This window comes from Arctopsyche grandis, chromosome 12, assembly GCF_051622035.1.
Source record: "Arctopsyche grandis isolate Sample6627 chromosome 12, ASM5162203v2, whole genome shotgun sequence".
In the NCBI taxonomy this organism is placed as follows: domain Eukaryota; kingdom Metazoa; phylum Arthropoda; class Insecta; order Trichoptera; family Hydropsychidae; genus Arctopsyche; species Arctopsyche grandis.
The window spans coordinates 14,418,890-14,438,685 of NC_135366.1; the positions used below are offsets into that span (position 1 = coordinate 14,418,890).

The following is a 19,796-nucleotide window of genomic DNA, read 5'->3' on the forward strand; positions in this document are numbered from 1 at the left end:
CACTGGATTGGGGCCTTCGTCACAGTCAATATTTTTATGGGAGCTGGATACGGATGATACTGTTAGAAATAAGGCCCTATTAGCGAAGGTGTCGTCGGAGAAAATTTTCGATTCGTCCATGGCCGAAAGTGGCACCTACATAGACTTGAGGTTCGCGGTTCGCGTTCGGTGAGCATCAGGTGCAACAACAGCAGTGGCGCGTGTTGACTGCGTCGTCTCTAGGTGAGGACTTTTTCGATTACCGCTATTTTGCCGCCGGACTATGTTCGAAAAAGGGGGCGCCGAGTGGGGCTGGAGGTCGCGGGAAGTCCGAGGGGGCGCGCCCGGGGGCGGAGTCGCCGCTCGGAGTTGCGAGCGACGACCGACCGGTCTCGGCCTCTGCCCACCGGCGGCCATATTTGCTCGGTCGGCGGCCCCCCCGCATACGACCTAATCCCTAATCGGCCCGCATCCGACCCGAGAGCCCCGGCTCAGGGCTGCGCCCCCGCGTCTCCGCGCCCCCAGCCCGCACTCGGCCCCTCTACCGACGCCGCCCCCCCTCCCCGCCCCCCGATCGCCCCTAGCTACGCTTCGGCGGCGGCCTCTATTCGTCGTCAGTGTTTGTCGCTGCGCAGACGTGTCCGTTGTGTGTACTTTTGGGGCGCACCTTCGCAACAGGAGCACCCGCCGCCGAGACTGCGCCCTCCGCTTTCGCCCCCCCCCTCACCCCCCTCACCTCGGCCGGCCGACGTTGCAATAACACAGGTCAGAGTTTCGCTCAAGTATTTCCTTGCAACAAGACTCCCCATTGTCCTTATGAAGTCGTACATATGTATATTGCGGTTTTGTAATTGTAATTTGTTGACGTGTTCCGTGCGATAGTGACCAGCATGTTATTATTGCCATCATTGGCTTCTACTGCGAGGAATTTATTGCACAATAAATGAGCAGGACGGTCAGTCGGTGTATACCTTCTGTGATTGTACCAAAATCTTCAGGTAGATTATTATAGTCATAAAACTCATCACTAATTAATTTTATGAATTACAACGAAAATTGTAGCCTTTGAGAGGACTTCATTCGAATTTTTGCACAATTGAAAATCGTCAGTAATTACCATGATGTTTGAAACGCGTTTAAATGAAGTTTCTTATTCATTTTAATTGTGGTAAAAAATGCAAATTTGGTAGTCATTTATTTTATTGTAAGTCAATAATTTGCATATAAAAACTACCTACTGTAGTATAATTTTTTTGTTGAATTTTTGAATTAAAATAAGTAAATTAATATTGTTATTTTTACAGCTGCTTAGACTGCCCCATATTGCAATATAAAGTTGAATGTACACATTTGTAACGTATTTTTTTAAATGCGAGGTAGAAAGAAAAGACGACTGTGTGTCTGTATTAAAAATGTACTCTATGATGTATTTAAAAATATTTTTTAATTCTATTTCAGAAAAGTCGCCGATGAACACGATTTCTCAGACTGAATGTTCAGCGCCGCGCTGTTAACTTGACTCGAGTGTGAGCCGTTTATTTGTGATTTGTGCAGTGAGTTTTCTCTAGTGACATTTAATTAATGACCAAATAATTAACTATTTATAATCGAATTATACTACATACGTATATATTTGTATATACGTATCGGAACACTGTGCGAAGTGGGTGCGTGTGCGTGTGTGGGTGACATTGTTGATCTCTTTATTTTTCGTGTTAAGTGCTAAAAGACTGTGAAAATGATGACAGAAAATAGGTTAGCTTCTAATAATCACGTTATGAACAACGTCAATAGTCAGGGTAAAGGGTGAGTTTGTTTCGTTTTTTTTTCTTCTTTTTTTTAATGTTTACTTTTTATAAAAATTAATCTGTGTACTAATTTTTTTTCAATCGGTTTTCAGAGAGACGGATAAAGTTGAAGACATAGGATGGAAAGCCAAATTGAAAATACCACCCAAAGATATGAGAATCAAAACGACAGTGAGTTTCAGTTTCGTCAACGATGATTTAATGCGTTTTTTTTTTAACTCGCCCACCATTAGTATTGTTGCAAATTTGACCAGAAATGTATTACAACACGTATTGGTTTTTAGTTGGATCAAAATTTAGATTTTCTAAAATAATGTCGCAATCGAATAAAAACCGATTGCTTGAAATTATTATCAATGCTTCTCACTCATTTTAAATAATCTTAATTATTAGATTTGTTTGCGATAATTGCACATGACTAATTCGAATTGCCTTCTAACATATCTTATGAAGGTTTGAGTTTGTTTGCATTTGTTTCTTGTATAGTCGTGAGACTACCACCGTCTATTCATTTCCATAACAATTGTTAGCTTAGCGTAATGAAGGCATTGAAATTACAAATAGTTTAATTTAAATATTTGCATACTATTTTTATTATTATTTATGAATATGTTTGTTTTATTTGCATTTAAGAAGAACATTTATGTTTGTTAGGACGTTACGGATACGAGAGGTAATGAATTTGAAGAATTTTGCTTGAAGCGGGAATTGCTGATGGGAATATTTGAAAAAGGTTGGGAGAAACCATCGCCTATTCAAGAGGCGTCTATACCCATAGCTTTAAGTGGTAAAGATGTTTTGGCCAGAGCTAAAAATGGTACGGGCAAAACTGGAGCATACTGCATTCCTGTATTGGAGCAAGTCGATCCGAAGAAAGATTGTATTCAAGCTTTGGTGATAGTTCCTACCAGAGAATTGGCTTTGCAAACGTCCCAAATATGTATAGAGCTTGCCAAGCACACGGACATTCGTGTTATGGTTACAACTGGAGGCACAGATCTGAAAGACGATATTATGCGCATTTACCTAAAAGGTATTATTTTTGTTGACTAGTTTTATTATTATTCAACCATATGTATATAAGCGTTTAGGCTAAGCGGTCATTTCATTGCAAAGTATGAATGCATTTAAAAAAAATCATTTTATTACTTTCCAAATTTATATGTTCCTTTTGTATTGATAGATGAACGTTGCGATGTGAATTTAATTTTACTATTCAGCATAGAATCAGTATTTTTATAATTGAGAATAACAACTATATCTATATCTTTTTCAATTTTCAGTTCAAGTAATCATTGCCACTCCTGGCAGAATTTTAGATTTGATGGATAAACAAGTTGCGAAAACTGACCAATGCAGGATGTTGGTATTAGACGAAGCAGATAAATTGCTTTCACAAGATTTTAAAGGAATGCTCTCAATGATTATATCAAGGTATATGCATATTTTGCGTATTTAGACTAGCGACTTCAGTTTAAGTACTCTATTTATAATTGAACAATTTGATAATAGTGTCATTCAAAAGCGTGTTTTATGATTTGTTGTTAGGTTACCGCGAGAGAGACAAATATTGCTGTTTTCAGCTACATTCCCACTGAGTGTGAAACAATTTATGGAAAAACACTTGAAAGATCCCTATGAAATAAATCTAATGGAGGAGTTGACACTTAAAGGTGTTACTCAATATTATGCTTTTGTACAAGAACGACAAAAAGTTCATTGCCTGAATACACTGTTTTCTAAAGTAAGTTTCGTTTATTTTTATGCCAAAGTCAATGATATATTGAGTTAAGAATATTGTTTGATGTTTATCTGTGTTTTTTCTTTTTTTTTTAGCTTCAAATAACTCAATCTATTATATTCTGCAATTCAACTCAGCGTGTCGAGCTGTTAGCAAAGAAGATCACTGAATTAGGTTATTGCTGTTATTATATACATGCACGAATGGCGCAAGCTCACCGTAACAGAGTGTTCCACGATTTTCGCTCTGGGTTGTGCCGTAACTTAGTATGCTCAGATCTGTTCACCAGAGGTATTGACGTGCAAGCAGTTAACGTGGTCATTAATTTTGATTTCCCGAAAATGGCCGAGACTTATTTGCATAGGATTGGCAGATCAGGACGTTTCGGCCACTTAGGTTAGTTAAATTTGAATTTTTAAAATAAATAGTGTAAGAACAGCTCGTGCATGTTTGCATACAGTAATGCATGTTTTACAATTTTATGGGTTTTTGAGTTACATATGTATATTTAATAATAGAATTTTTCTTCCAGGTATTGCTATCAATTTAATCACCTATGAAGATCGTTTAAATCTTCATCGCATCGAACAGGAGTTGGGAACTGAGATTAAACCGATTCCCAAAAACATTGATCCCGCCCTATATGTGGCTCACTCGGATGAACAATCCTTGGAAGATAGCAACGTCAGCAAGTAATCGCATCTGGCACCATGTTTTGTAAATATAGTGTAAAGAAATATAAGTTAAAACCTTATGAATAAAGTGTCGGGTGGTAAATGTGTCTCAGTGGATGAATCAAAATAATTGTGAAGACAAACCAGTCATTGTTGCATATTTGATAAATGTGTGAGGGAATTTTCCTCTTTTGTAAATATATTTCTAAGAATTGGACAATTGTGAGCATATTGCTGATATGCCAGTGATATAAATGCGTTCATTTATAGGTGAAGAAAAACAAGAGAACAACAATCAGATTTTTGGAGTATTCCATTTTTTTAGAATGTAAGGACTTGAATTTATAATTTCATTTTTTCCTGAACTGTATATGAATTTATATTCCCCAAATGGAAATTAAAGCCGATAGTTTTCTTCACTGTGTGGATGGCTGTCTAGATTTATAAATTTATTTTTATAATAAACAGTAATTAGATAACGTGTCAGAATTGAATTTTATTTTATTTTTATTTACAGTTTATCATATTTTGTCCTGTCAAAATTTTGAAGTTTTTTTTATGAACAACTAATATTGGATCTCCTTCAGAGTTTTGATCAGGGCGTTTTGTTTGTCTTAGCAATTAATTTAGAAATAAAATTCAATTCTCACGTTTTCGTTCATTAAACTTAAGATATGTAGGAAATTGAATAACAAAAAAAAGATGCCGAGTGAGATTGTATTTGTGAAAAAGAAACACTTAAATTAATTTGTGATTTGAGTCATTTGGTGAGATAGAGTCAGTTATTTTTCAAATGTTAGAATTGAATAAATCAATACATATATGTATATAATTTATACTTATAATAATGGAACGTGATATATTTTTACTTGATTATTGATGACTAAATTGCTTTGCATAAATTAAAACTTCACAATGGAAAATTATATTTTATCTATTATCAAGATCAAAGATTGTTCAGCAAACATCATATCAGAACAATTTTACTCAAAATATTATTTTTTTTGCCTTTTGTATATCTTCAGTCAAGTTTTTGTGTAATATTAATTCATATCATTTAATATTATATATATATATATATATATATATATATATATATATATATATATATATATATATATATATATATATATATATATATATATATATATATATATATATATATATATATATATATATATATATATATATATATATATATATATATATATATATATATATATATATATATATATATATATATATATATATATATATATATATATATATATATATATATATATATATATATATATATATATATATATATATATATATATATATATATATATATATATATATATATATATATATATATATATATATATATATATATATATATATATATATATATATATATATATATATATATATATATATATATATATATATATATATATATATATATATATATATATATATATATATATATATATATATTTTTGAAATAAGGTTTCACTATCGACATCTTTGCTCACAATTTTACTGAAACCAGAGCGTGAAACCTCCAAAGAGATCCAGAACAAATTCTAAGGTTAGAAATGGGCTTGAAAAAACCTTTGAATTTGCTTTTAACATCTTTGCGCTTGTCTTTGATGTATCGATAATACTAGAAAAAGGATGTGTACATCAGGTGATACCGAGCGCGAATTTAGCCCCCTTTTTTTTAGATTTGCGTGTTGCAAATTGTAAATGTAACTAACTGCATGTGACTCTTTAATATGACAAATATTTTCAGGGGAAACAGTATTTTTTTTTGATATAACATTTACTATCTGTGATGAAAGAGTCATGCATTTACAAAATATTTCGGTTTATCATTTCAAAATTCGACTGCATTAGAATCAGAACATAATTGCAGTGAAAACAAATCAAAACATAATTGCATTATTGCAATTTGTTTGCAAATACTCGTTTCATATTTGAGCCTATAATTTCAACAAAGCTCTCAACAATTTGGTCGTTCTGCGTTCATGTCAGCATACGTAGATCGGATGTAAACTTAACTTCAGAAACGAGAAAACGGGGTGGGGATAAAGTCAAATAAACATTAGAAAATTTTGGGATGTCAAGTGAAGAGTAAATATTGTTTTTAATCCATTTTGATTAGTAGTTTATTTTTACCATTATATATATTTCATGATTATTGAAATGCTTCTACTCTGTATTTTGGCTCGATTTAAACTGTGTTTTTTACTTTTTTAAAAGAGAAAAATACCTGCATGTATTTTACTATCCATAAATACGTTTTATATAATGATATAAAATCGAATTGTCAACTTTTTAACTGTGAATTAATGAGATTTGGAAAATTTATGTGATGAATTTTAAAGACTTCCAATGAATGTCACAGTTTACAAATGTAGAATGGATTTTTCCTTCATTTTCTTTTATTTTTTATTATCAGTATTGTAATCGTTTTATCTTTGAACGTATTTCAGATACAATAAATATATTACTCTTCACGAAAAATTGATGTATTTTTTTTTTATTCTTCCTATCATTTTTTGTATCAACATGTATTAATTCTACCTTCTATGTATATAACTTTGTATGTAGATTAGTTGCATAAACTCTGTTTTCATTCTTATTCATTTATCGCACGTTTTGTTTTCATAACTTACTGATGATCAAGTGGGGGAGATTTTCCTTGCTAAAATATGTGATTTTCATTTCAGAACTGACAATAGTGCAATAGGGTAGGTGACTGAAGTTTAGGTCTTCAATATATATATGTTATATGGATTTTATTCATAAGAAAAACATTGCACTGTTTGAATTATTTCTGTGATGAGAAGAGCCTGTTAACAAAAAACATTTCCCAACTCCGAACGGAACTTTCTCGGTTGCCCGTCTCCTCCCGAGAAACTTCTCGGTTGAATTATTAATCCAGCACAACACGTGGTGCAACTATTTAAATTAGCGTTAGCGCCGCGGTAACTTTCTTTTTAAAAGTTTTCACGGCGAGATTTATGCATTGGCGCAGGGTCGTCCAGAATGGCGACATTTAAAATCCTCATTGCATTATAATTTTTAACATTAGTTTCTATATATAACATATGTTGCATATTGGTCAACTGCATATGTACATATAGTACCATGCGAATATATTATGCGCTATAAATAAAACTGGTTTATAAATTAGCTTCTAAACTGTACCATTCAACAGCTATTGGTGCACACTTTTAATGTGATGAGGATTAAGAGCTGATTGTGATTTTCAATTAATGCTTCTCATGCTGCAAGACAATTCTTTTTGAAGTAAGACTAGAGAATTGCTTTGATGTGACGTCATCGGGTGCGTATTGGCACCGTTTACACTAGCGATATCTACACCAATATGTATGAAATTTTCCATATCCAGTATATATATATCAATATATATATATATCAATATATATATATCAATATATATATATATATATATATATATATATATATATATATAATATATATATATATATATATATATATATATATATATATATATATATATATATATATATATATATATATATATATATATATATATATATATATATATATATATATATATATATATATATATATATATATATATATATATATATATATATATATATATATATATATATATATATATATATATATATATATATATATATATATATATATATATATATATATATATATATATATATATATATATATATATATATATATATATATATATATATATATATATATATATATATATATATATATATATATATATATATATATATATATATATATATATATATATATATATATATATATATATATATATATATACACATATATATATAAACATATATATATATATATATATATATATATATATATATATATATATATATACATATATATATATATATATATATATATATATATATATATATACATGTAGCTGTATATATATACAGAAAGCTGTATATATACAGAAAGCTGTATATATACAGAAAGCTGTATATATACAGAAAGCTGTATATATACAGAAATTGCAATAAGGCATGTAGCTGCTCGAGGACCGTAATACAACGAATATGTCGAATTAACGTTTTTTAATTAGAACAATTTGGTGTCACCTGGTGCAGACCGCACTCCCCACACGGGCTTATCGACGCTACTGCATATTAATATTATGTTGATATGTATGGTATTTCGAGTAGCCGCATTGTTATTGTTCATCGCATTGAAGTTTCAATCGTTAAAATAATTTCTATCTGCACGTTGCGGATTTGTTGGATCGGCCTTGTATGCACACTTGCACATCCAAATTTGGACCGCATTTGGCGCATCGGCTTTGCATCGCACGACTTGCATTTTACAATGTTTCATCAGATTCGACGGCCAACTGAACTCTCCCCCTGCTCCCGATTTGCAATTTAAATTTTTTCACATTCATTTTTTTTCATTGGTCATTTTGATTGAAATACTAAATAGCACTAATTAATTTTAAATTTATATACAGCCGCTCACCTTCCGGTGCTGGATGAAGGCCTCTTAAACGCGCTTCCACTCGTCTCTATTTTGCGCAACTTTTATCCATCTCACTCCACACATTTTCCTTATTACGTCTACCCATCTTTCCTGTGGTTTTCCTTTAACCCTTTTGCATTCTCTCGGATACCATTCTAGTACTTATTTTGTCCACCTTTCGTCCATTCTTCTAGCCAATCACAAATGTCTTTAACCAATCCATCCAATCACAAACGATTTTAACGACAGCCAATGAGAAACGAATTACAAACGCCGTTTCAGTTTTATTTTTACGGGTGGGTGGAGGCTCCAAATGAAAGGCCAAAACTATTATGAATTACAAGACTCGGATGTTACATATATTATTTATTTACTTTTTGTTTTTTTATACCTATCTCTGTACATCCTGTCTGTTGATTTTTCAATTAATAAAATAAAAATAAAAAATAATAAAAAACTAAAGTCACCATCGAACTTAGCACGGCCAAAGACTGTATTTCACCCACTATGTATGGATATATGTATTTTACATATGTAATTTATTTTATTTTATTTTAGGCATACGACACGTTGAACGTCAGACAGTTTTTAATTTTATTTTCATTTTCATTTGTATTTTTCCCAATTTTCAGGGGATAACCGTTGCAAGTTACTACCCAATTTCACATTGTTTAATGTCAATTTATATTACATTATTTTGTATATGATTAAAAAATGTATCAAATAACGTCAATGTATGCGAAAGATATCGCGTGACTTTATATTTACGACATTTCGTAATACGTATGCAAAACAGTCAATTAACCCCTTTCCGGTCACACTATTGCATTATGTAATTAATGCACTCGCTCTAATTTTTTCGAAATATCTTAACTCGGAACTACATATGTACATTACTTAAAATGTTGTTAATTGTAGTTTTATTATCTTTTTTTGAAAATATGTAAGTAGAGTGATGATGCTACACGTTTGTTTGCAGATGAATGTGCTCATTTTCTTGTCCACTTTCGATGCGAATTTTCAGCATGCTTACAAATTACTTTTCCGAGATATATTGCAGTAATTACGTGCATTCCCGACTGAGGACTTGCGATGGTCTTAGCTAACGTGCCCCAGTAGCATCCAGCTACGTCTTGCAAAAACCCATTTTTCGCATGGCTTTCAACCTTTTATGTAAAATTGACGGATTAATTTTAGAAAGTGGTGGAATCAATTACGTTATATTTACTGTGTATACTGAGAGATCTCAAATAAAAGGCTGCCAAAACGACCTTCCTAATATAGAGAGATAAAAGATTAATGGCAAGAACACACAAATAGAGGTTGTGATCGAGAAATCTTGTCTCGAGATTTCTAGAGAATTCTCGAGAAATTTTGATTCTCGTTTCTCGAGAATATTTTATTGTAAAATTTCGAGATTCTTATTTCTCGAGAATATTTTATTATGAAAATTCGAGATTCTCGTATCTCGAGAAATCGTTTATTAGAATCTCGAAAATATCGAGAATATTCTTAATTTATCACTATATGTTTTTTCTCAATAAACTGACTGATTTGTATACTTGTTAACTCGTAAATAATTTTGTGAAGTATTGTAATATGTATAGATGGTCAGTATTTTTATTATTTGTCCGGTAAGTTATTATTCAATCGTCATATAAGTACATATACACATATTACAAAGAAATCGCACCATTTTTAAGTTACATATACATATGTATGTGCATGTAGGTACTAGTCACTAGTGCGAAAGTATTCGGTTATGATATCACTAAAACGCTAGTGAAAATATATTTTCACTGACAATATGACCCCACATAAAACAAAGATTTTTGATTTATTATTTATTTATTCGAGTATTTGTTCCTTAGATATTAATCAATTTATAGTCAGTATTTTAATATGACATAATAGATGGTCAGTATTTTTATTATTTGTCCGGTTACGAAAGCACGGGCAAACACTGGGAATTTTATAAAATTCTTTTTTACATATTGTTATTTTTACTATTTTAAATTACTTTTGTAACGCAACGTTCTCCCCATCGTCCCATAGGGCAACACTCGCCCTTTATTTCGAGTGGCCACACTGGAAAAAGCCTTATATCCACCGAGGAAGAAAGATCTCTCCTGTGCACGTCTCCAGGGGGAGACGGGGCCCAGAGATCCACCATCTTGCTGAAGAACCGCTGTGAGATCGAGTGCAGCATCACTCCCTCCCCTGAGTTCCAGCACAACGTCCCCTGTATTCCTCACGCCGTTTCCGGAGAAACAGCAGCCGTGAGAGGACCGACCGACCAGAGGACCGCAGAGCCAGCTTCCCGACCACGAGGAAGCTGTTATCAAAGAGACGATTTGCAGTCAGGAACCTCCCCGACTATATATAACTGTATCCCAAGGTTAGTCCACGTTTCCATATAACCCGACCCTTGGAAGAAGAACGACGTAAACGCCCTCTGCATCGACCATCGCGAGATCAGATAAGCGCGCGTAAAACCGTTCGTTACACTTTTGTATATTTTTATTTTCTTTTCATGCCTTCTTTTATAATATTTTTTTTTATATAATTTTACTTTTTTTTCTATTCAATGTTCTATATAATAATAATAATAATAATAATATCTCTCTATATCTTTCTTTCGTCATGTCTTTAATAAAGTTGTAAACCCCTGATATATGTAATATACCGGTTTCCGTGATTTGACAGAATGTTAAATTACAGAAAACGCAAATATCAGAATGCAAAGATCAAAAATCGAAAGATCTTAAGTCGAAAGATCAAAAAAAAATGGTGCATGGTAAACGGTACATACTCACGTACATACTCACTTAATTTGCGCGAGCAGGATACAACAGGAACAAGAGGAACATGCTTTTCCTCCCGTGTTAATGTGCGCGCGCAGAATATGGGAGGAAAAGCATGTTCCTCTTGTTCCTGTTGTATCCTGTTATAATCGTTTAAACAGTAGAATAGACTAGTGGTTAGCGTATGTATAATGCGTTGAACAGAGTGGTCACGGGTTCAAATCCCACTGGTTTCTGCTGGTCAGACCTTGGATTTGTGACTCCAGTTCGATCGTTTCCTATCTGAGTTTGCCAATTTATCTGATTTTCAATGAAATTTTCATTGAAATTTTCAATAAATGTCTCTGTGGATATTAATTGATATGTATTTATGTACTTTGTATAATACTAATAATATTTGTATCAAATTTAAAATATTTCTGGCCAGGAAGGCGTATTCTGCCTTTCTGGTATAAATTAAAAATAAAATATAAAAACCGTTTAGCCTGTGAGCTATGAAGGGGCGGTAGAAAGACGTTTTTGGATAGCTAGATGTCTTCGCTCAATCTGACACAAGATTCCGATGTAATTTTTAATGAGTTCATTGATGATTAAACTCATCTAGCTTCATGTCAGAGATATTAGCTTACTTAAATATTAGCAAACCCCCCGTATGTCAGTAAGATCAAAGCGAGCCGAAGAGTGGAAGTGGTTCAAAATCAGATTACAAATGTTTGACCGTCAGGAATGTCACAGAACTAAGGTGGATTAAACCAATTGGATATTGGTTTTCCACAAGATTTATTTTATTTTATTTTTAATTTAATCAATCTAAATATGTACACTCGTCATTACAGATCGCTCCAATGTGACGAGTGTAATATACAGATCAAGAAACACACCAAATTATATACATAATTATTACATAATTCGAAATTATACATGACATCTATGGTCAAACATAGCAAAGTGCATTGCAAACATCGTATACATATGTACAATGCGATCAACACATATTTATACAACAATACGAATTTTTATACAATGTTCATCCACAGAGCCATATATGGAGAGAAACCCGACGAACCTTGAGATATAACATAATAACTCAAGATTTTGCGAGAGAAATGGGGAGGGAAATCCAATTTTTCTGGAATCGTTTCAATGAAAAACAGAAAAATTGGCAAAATCTGATAGGAAACGACCGACCTGGTCACAAACCAAGGTCTGGCCAGCACCAACCAGTGTGACTCGAACTCGTAACCACACTGGCCGTAGCAAGATATGCTAACCACTAGTCCATTCTGTAAGATGTATGAACATATCAGTTTGAAGAAGCCATAACTCCTAGTAAGTACTGATGAAGTGTTCATATACTATACGTATATATGTATATGTACATAATAATAGATCAAACAACGTAGGTGAAGCATTATTTTACGACAGATTCTGTCACGGCTGGGACAGTTTTGCAGTTTATAGATGAAATCGGATTCAGCACAAGTCCCAAAGTCGTTAAAGGCCAAAATCGTAAAACAAGATACACTAGGGATAGTAGTAGTAATAGTAGTAGTAGTAGTAGTATATAGTACGTTGTAGTAATGGTCGACCTTTGTAGTTTTATCTGATGGGTGTCGCGGACAAACACGTCAGAAAGGGATGATTTGTTTTTCGACCTTCGGAATAAACACCAATCTTCATATCTCGGCACGTGTGCGATTCATCCGTCGAATATAAAACGGTGGGTCTACCACCCCTCTCCCCCCTCCTTATTTTTTAAATTCTCAATTTTTCCGAAAAATACTAAATGGAATATGTATTGTAAATATATTTATGTATTCGTTTTCTTGGAACTGTTTGTATTGGATGCGCATCTCTTCTTGCCTCTTCAGATTTATAGTTTTCATTAAAATGTACTGAAGCGACTGTGCACCATTCGACAGTGCAAAAAATGAGCAAAAAAGACGTTCCCATTCGATCCCCTAATTAAACTGTAAATCGATCCTATTTATTGGCCGGCATCTGGTGTGTGACTACCGAAGTGTGCGCTGGAAATAAATCACTTCACAGCAATGCTACTGTTTAAATCGATCGGGTCACAGCAGCTGATATTTGAATCGCATAGTTCTAAACTACGAAGTGCGGTTTTTCTGCTACGGACGTATTTGTTATATTGCATTTATCAAATACTAGTGTTATGCCCGTTGATTTCAACGTGTGGCTTCGGAAAGGAATTGATGCACGAATTCAAATAAGATTATATGTGCGTTACGTATACTCCTGTGCATAACGTATATTTCTGGTATTCTAAAATTTATCTTTTTGATATATCCGTTTGCCACATACATACACACATCGCGTCTGTTTTTATATTTATTTTATTTTATTCTTATATTTTTTACATATATACCAGGAAGGCCTTACAGGTAAATCCCAATGTGCCTTCCTGGCCAATTACAAATTACAATTACAATTACAAATGCAGCATTTTTATTAAAAGTCGTTGAATTACGAGACACTGAAAAACTCGCAAATTAACGAGACATCTATGTATTGTACATAAATTTTATTGTACATCAATCATATTTCAAATAGTGGTGACATAGTAGGTAGGAAGGATTTTTAGCCAATTTTTTTTCCGGGAACCGTTTCAACAATGAAATCAGAGAAAATTGGCAAACTCTGATAGGAAATGATCAACTTGGAGTCACAAATGCAGGTCTGACCAATAGCATACTCTGAAAAAATCATTTTAATTCGAGGCCCGGACCCAGGGATCGAACCCGGTGCCTTCTCGACGCTAAGCAGAAGCTTAACGACCGAGCTATGCTGCTGGTTAACATATATTATATACTAGTGGTTTTACCCGGCATCACTCGGTATTTGTAATATAAACCGCTTAAACATGACTAATTTAATAGTAAACATTTTATTAAATTTATTTGAATACTCATTTGTTTTTTTATTAAATTGACTGTCACGAACAAACAAACATATATACTAATTCTCTTTCGAAATGATATGTATACCAGAATCCGGCGCCTGCAGAAAACTCATTCCTCAGTACTTCAACCCTAACGTTTATTACACGTTATGAAGTCGCGGTTTTCATTCGAAATATGCGTTGCGTTGTACATAGTTATTTATTAATTAAAGCAAATCGCTCACAGCACATGCAACTTCATTAAGCAGGCGTGCAATGTGAACGATCATTGAATAATAAATAAATTCTGTCAATAATAATTAATAGTGGTAGACAAAGCCAGTGAGAGTTTCAAGGAATCGATTTTATTAAGCGAACAATCGATGGGAATAATTGAAAAGCTGATTGAACCGTTGCCGATTCGACGATATTCATTCGTCATACTATATGTCAACTACCACTGCTGTAATTGAAAATTTCACTGTGCTTCGCGAAATTCCATTTCACCACATGCTCGCAATTTGTATGTGCATACATTTGGAATAGAGTAGAATAGCAATCAACGTTTTCGAGTCAATGAAAATATTCTTCGCAAGTTTGTGTCTCGACGTACGTACATACATATACAGTAAATGAAGCATTGTATTGGATACTCACAGTGGAATAGTTCGACGAGAATTATTGTCTTCATATTTATCTATGCACTGAGCAATTATTACAATGTAACGCTATTTTATGTAGTAAAAGATTTAAGTGTATGTCAAAACGTAAGTGGATTGATTTTTAATATTTGTGTTAATTTCTAGAGATTTTTGAATATACTCCGATTAAATAAATCTAAAAAGTCTGAGGACGAACTCTCACTCGTCTTTCTCTCTACATACCTACCAATGTAAACATTATTCTCGAGTCAAACCAAATATTATCCGGTCAGAATGAAACCAATAAACGAAGGGCTCGAACCCTGTTTTGTGTGTGCCGGTCCCTAGATAATATATTCGAAATATGTCTATACACATATCCGGTCTTTGATATAAAAGCTACATATTTTCTTTGCAATAAGGCGAAATTTGTCTCTTATTAAAATTTTTGAATAGGCCTTATTTTTTATGAATATGTGTAATAATAAAGTTCATTATAATATATCGTAAAGATATGTACATATGCGGTCTCCGTGACGAGCCGAAATGTGAAATTACCGAAAACGCAAATATCGGAAGGCAAAGATCGAAAATCGAAAGATCTTAAGTCGAAAGATAAAAAAAGGGTGCATGGTAAACGGTTATTAAATACGTTGGCCTAATTGATTTAAAGAAAACATTACCATTTGTGACTAAAGGCGAAAACACACTGAATCGAACGGCATCATCACGTTCTTGGCATCCCACTGTGAAATATCTGCTTGGGTTTTTTTTTCGACAAGTTTATCCTAAATTTTTCAAATATGGGTATATACGTTATTGATCACTGTCAAACCTATGTCAATACAAGGATTTAAGTCTGGGTACCATAGCATAGACTATGCGTGTCAGCGTTTTTTACATGTGCAAAGTTATATAAAAAAAATCACGTGCTGTGGACTACATATGTGCTTCTCTAAGTGTTTTCGCCCTAAAGGTTTGTTTGTAACAGAACAGCTCAAGCAGGCAACTGCACGTAAATAGCAGTAGGGAAAGTATTCCTCAACATATTTTACTAGTGAATAGCCCGATGAAATATCATCGCATGGGTATAAAATTATTATATACCCGTATAAAACTAAAAAAAAATCCGGAACCGGAACCGTTATTTTCGTAGACTCTCATAGATAGTTTTCAATTCTTTATTTGTAATAATTTTCAATTCTTAAAGTTAACGTTAACAAAATGTAATATTTTCCGATTATACACAAACGGTCATTGACCTCGTAACGTTAAATATTATTATTACACATAACAAATTACGTGCATATACATATGATGTGTATTTACAACACGTATTCTGGGCGAGGATATGGCATGCGACGCGAGCTCGTGAGGGCCATTGCGTTTGGATCGGAGGGTCCGAGGTTCGATTCCCGGCGCCCGCGGTCAATGAAATCAATTTTTTTCTCGAATATCGTCAAAATATAAATAATTTAAATTATAATTATAATTTAATTGAAAATAAATACATAAAAAAATGGTTCAAAGCCTCGCTAAATGAAATTATTAAAATTACGTATTTTTATATGGCGAGAAGGAATATTTCAATTAATGTTTAAAAAAAAAGGCGAAATGAAAAATTGGATTTGGCGTGATGTCCGAGATCATTAGCTCAATTTAGACCCATATTCAGGCTATTTGGGGTGATCGGTTCGAGTTGCGACAAAGTCGTCTCGTCGAAAAATGAATTAATCGATTTTTATCGATTCGTTCATTATGTTCGGTGAGAGTTAGGACACACACACACACACACACACACACACACACACACACACACAGATTACCGTTTTTTATATATATGATATGGATAACATATTTGTATGTGGCGTACCGTTACAGCTGCAACCGACACGATCTATTCATATTATACGGTATTAAATGCCGCCGAAACGTATCAAGCAGAACCAGTGTTATTTGGCCACTGGAAATATTCACGCATGACGTAATAGCAAGTCATAGTATCCAGGTTACCCGTACTAACGAAAGTTTTGCCATTTGCATATGAATACTTTCAGAAACGCATTGTGTGACAGTATTGGCTCTAAGATACGACGCAAGCAATATTGCGCCGTATCGTCGCGCTCTGTATATGTAAGTCAATTTTGTCTTGCACTCATCCAAAATGGGTGGTGCTGTATAGTATAACTTGAAGTAGATACGTGCATTGTTGTGCCAAGCTGTTGAGGTAAAGTGCTGGATAATATAAAGGGACCTTAATTCATTACGTTTTGGTTAAATGAATTGAAGTAAGTAGTAACTGCATTGGTGATGTTAGAAATATACACTGCATATTTTATTATATTTTTATTTTTACATAGATATATACATACTTGCAAGGAAGGCTTAACAGGAAGACCCCAATGAACCTTCCTGGACAATTAATTACAAACAATGCAGCATTTTATTATTACACAAATCACTGCATTTCCACAAGCTGGAGAACAAGAAAAAACAATTAATTAATTAATTACAGAATTAATCCATTGATACATCTATGGATTTTAGATTTGTACATAATTTTTACAAATTGTACATACAATAAATACAGAAGATGTGACAACAGGAAATATGATTTTTTACCAATTTTGAGGAACCGTTTTAACAATGATCAGATAAAATTGGCAATCTCTGATAAGAAACGATCGATTTGGAGTCACAAATACCCCCAAATCTAACCAGCAGTATAGCGGATCGAACCCACTGATCACTTGGTGCTAAACATACACGCTACCATTAAGCCACACTGCTGGCTTTATATGTAAGATTTACTTTAAATTTGTTTGCCGGGTCGAAACATTTCAAAATAGCATCCTTCGCCTACAAACACTTTCGGAATCCGATTCGATCTGATATTTATTAATAAGAAATGGATCAAATCTAGACTAAATCCACTCCATGCGGTGCACACGCCCTCACAAAGCGAACCGAGCGAGATAAGCTCCACAAAGGAGTGTTCAATCCGACATGAAATGATTTTCGCCCGAATCTCGGGTCCGGTTTACGCCCCAGCTGGCTCACTTTTCCGGATACACACATATATTGTATCCCCCTCCACCCACTTAAAGCCCTCCCATGAATGTATATTTTGAGTGTGTGTGTGTGTAGGATGTCGATGGGGTCACGTCACCGGGACCAATCTCGTAAAATCTAAAACGTCATCGCAAAACCGGATTACGGTCCCCCGAGTGGATAACCGGAGGAAACCGGACGTGTGCCCATGTAGCTACTCCATATATAAACGACTGTTTTAATATGTCAAAAGTGTTTTTCCAGATGCGGATTTTCCGACGTCGGAAAATTGCATTGCAGCCGCACAATTTCCTATCAGCCAAACGTGTCAAATGCACAACTCAGTAATGAAAAAAGTAAATTAATAGAGTTTCAACACTTTGCTTTGAGAAGCGTTTACAGTTTTTTTTCTTACATTTTCCCTTCCGATGAAATAGACGTGCTCGCTCTAGACGTCGTTACAAGAAGCAGGAAATGAAAAACAGGCGTACAGAGTAACTACAAAGACGTGAATTTTAGATTAAGTTTATATACATGCATATGTACATATATATGTAAACTCAATCCCATAATTAAACGAGTAATCACCATGGAATCCTTTTATTTTGTTACAAATGCTGTAGTTTAATAAATAGTGAAGTTTGTCGACGTGGTAATTATAATTTTAGCATTTTAATATTAATAAAATTAACACAAAAAAATATTTATCTTACCGATAAGTCTAGTGTTTCAAGATCCAGGGTGACTTCACATCTGGAACCACAGTCGAAAGTGCCTAAATATTTTCCAGACATTAGGTTGGAGGCACATGCAAAAGTAATAGAAAGTATTTTGAATAGTAACAGTTACAGCGCTGATGCCCTCTTTATCTCATACATACCTTTATCAAATTATATAGGAAGATGGCCTTCAATTGAATTTTCCTTTACTTGTGATAATGGGGGAAGTGGGGGGTTTGAAGAGTTTTAAATTGCAATGGTTCCCAACGTAGTTTGAATGTGTTAGAGTGGGGGGGGGGGGGGGGGGGCAATGAGTAAGTTTATTTCGTTTACTACTCATGATGTTTATTTAGGGTCTACCTCATGGCACCGAAAGTCAAAAGATCGAAAAAGCAAATATCGGAAGGCAAAGATCTAAAATCGAAAGATCTTAAGACGAAAGATCAAAAAAAAGGGTGCATGGTAAACGGTACTATGTATATATAATATTTGTATATGAGTGGTATGTGTTGAAATTATCTCTCTTTTTGTCATGCAGCCTTGTTTAATGTGCGCGCGCAGGATACGGGAGGAAAAGCCTGTTCCTCTTGTTCCAATAGATGAAGTTTTGTGATCATGCGAAAATTCGAACTCGATTCTGATCACGTTTTAATGATCTAGAAAATAATGTGTGTCTGTGTATTTTGGGATTTTTTGAACACCGTATTTTTGTTCTATCGAACCGAAACTTAGTATCGGTTTTCAGAAGTATCATGAGCTCTAAATTGAAAACTACATATATATTTACATAGAGGATAAATAAATGAATAAACATGCGCAAATGTATACAACGATATGAATCTAAGTATTACCTACCTGAGCAGAATTTCTAAAACCTATTTTTATTTATTTATTTATTTATATATATTTTAGCTATCAAGCTAATTTAAAAATACATC

General features: G+C 33.5%; 2 protein-coding genes across 3 annotated transcripts in view; one reads left to right on the top strand and one right to left on the bottom strand.

Annotated features, from left to right (window-relative positions):
* The window catches only part of LOC143920351 (seminal metalloprotease 1-like), a 386,340-nt gene that overhangs the window by 39,183 nt on the left and 327,361 nt on the right, over window positions 1-19,796 (bottom strand). The gene's annotated exons all lie outside the window — the stretch shown is intronic.
* me31B (ATP-dependent RNA helicase me31b) lies at window positions 157-5,028 on the top strand. 2 transcript variants are annotated; one of them, XM_077442299.1, is made up of 8 exons: window positions 157-222; window positions 1,438-1,785; window positions 1,880-1,958; window positions 2,442-2,820; window positions 3,071-3,221; window positions 3,336-3,531; window positions 3,624-3,924; window positions 4,061-5,028. In XM_077442299.1, the coding sequence occupies exons 2-8, from the start codon at window positions 1,718-1,720 to the stop codon at window positions 4,222-4,224; spliced, it is 1,338 nt and encodes a 445-aa protein (XP_077298425.1). In that variant the 5' UTR covers window positions 157-222; window positions 1,438-1,717; the 3' UTR covers window positions 4,225-5,028. The 2 variants fall into 2 exon arrangements, with proteins under 2 accessions (XP_077298425.1, XP_077298427.1); XM_077442301.1 differs by lacking the exon at window positions 157-222 and adding an exon at window positions 586-744 and having other exon boundaries at window positions 4,061-4,928.

What these genes read in the sequence shown, in the direction of transcription:
- me31B (XM_077442299.1), top strand. Translation starts at nt 1,718, where the DNA reads ATGATGACAGAAAATAGGTTAGCTTCTAATAATCACGTTATGAACAAC. An exon ending in GTCAATAGTCAGGGTAAAGG is followed by an intron (nt 1,786 to 1,879) that starts GTGAGTTTGTTT and finishes ATCGGTTTTCAG; the next exon opens with AGAGACGGATAAAGTTGAAG. An exon ending in ATATGAGAATCAAAACGACA is followed by an intron (nt 1,959 to 2,441) that starts GTGAGTTTCAGT and finishes TATGTTTGTTAG; the next exon opens with GACGTTACGGATACGAGAGG.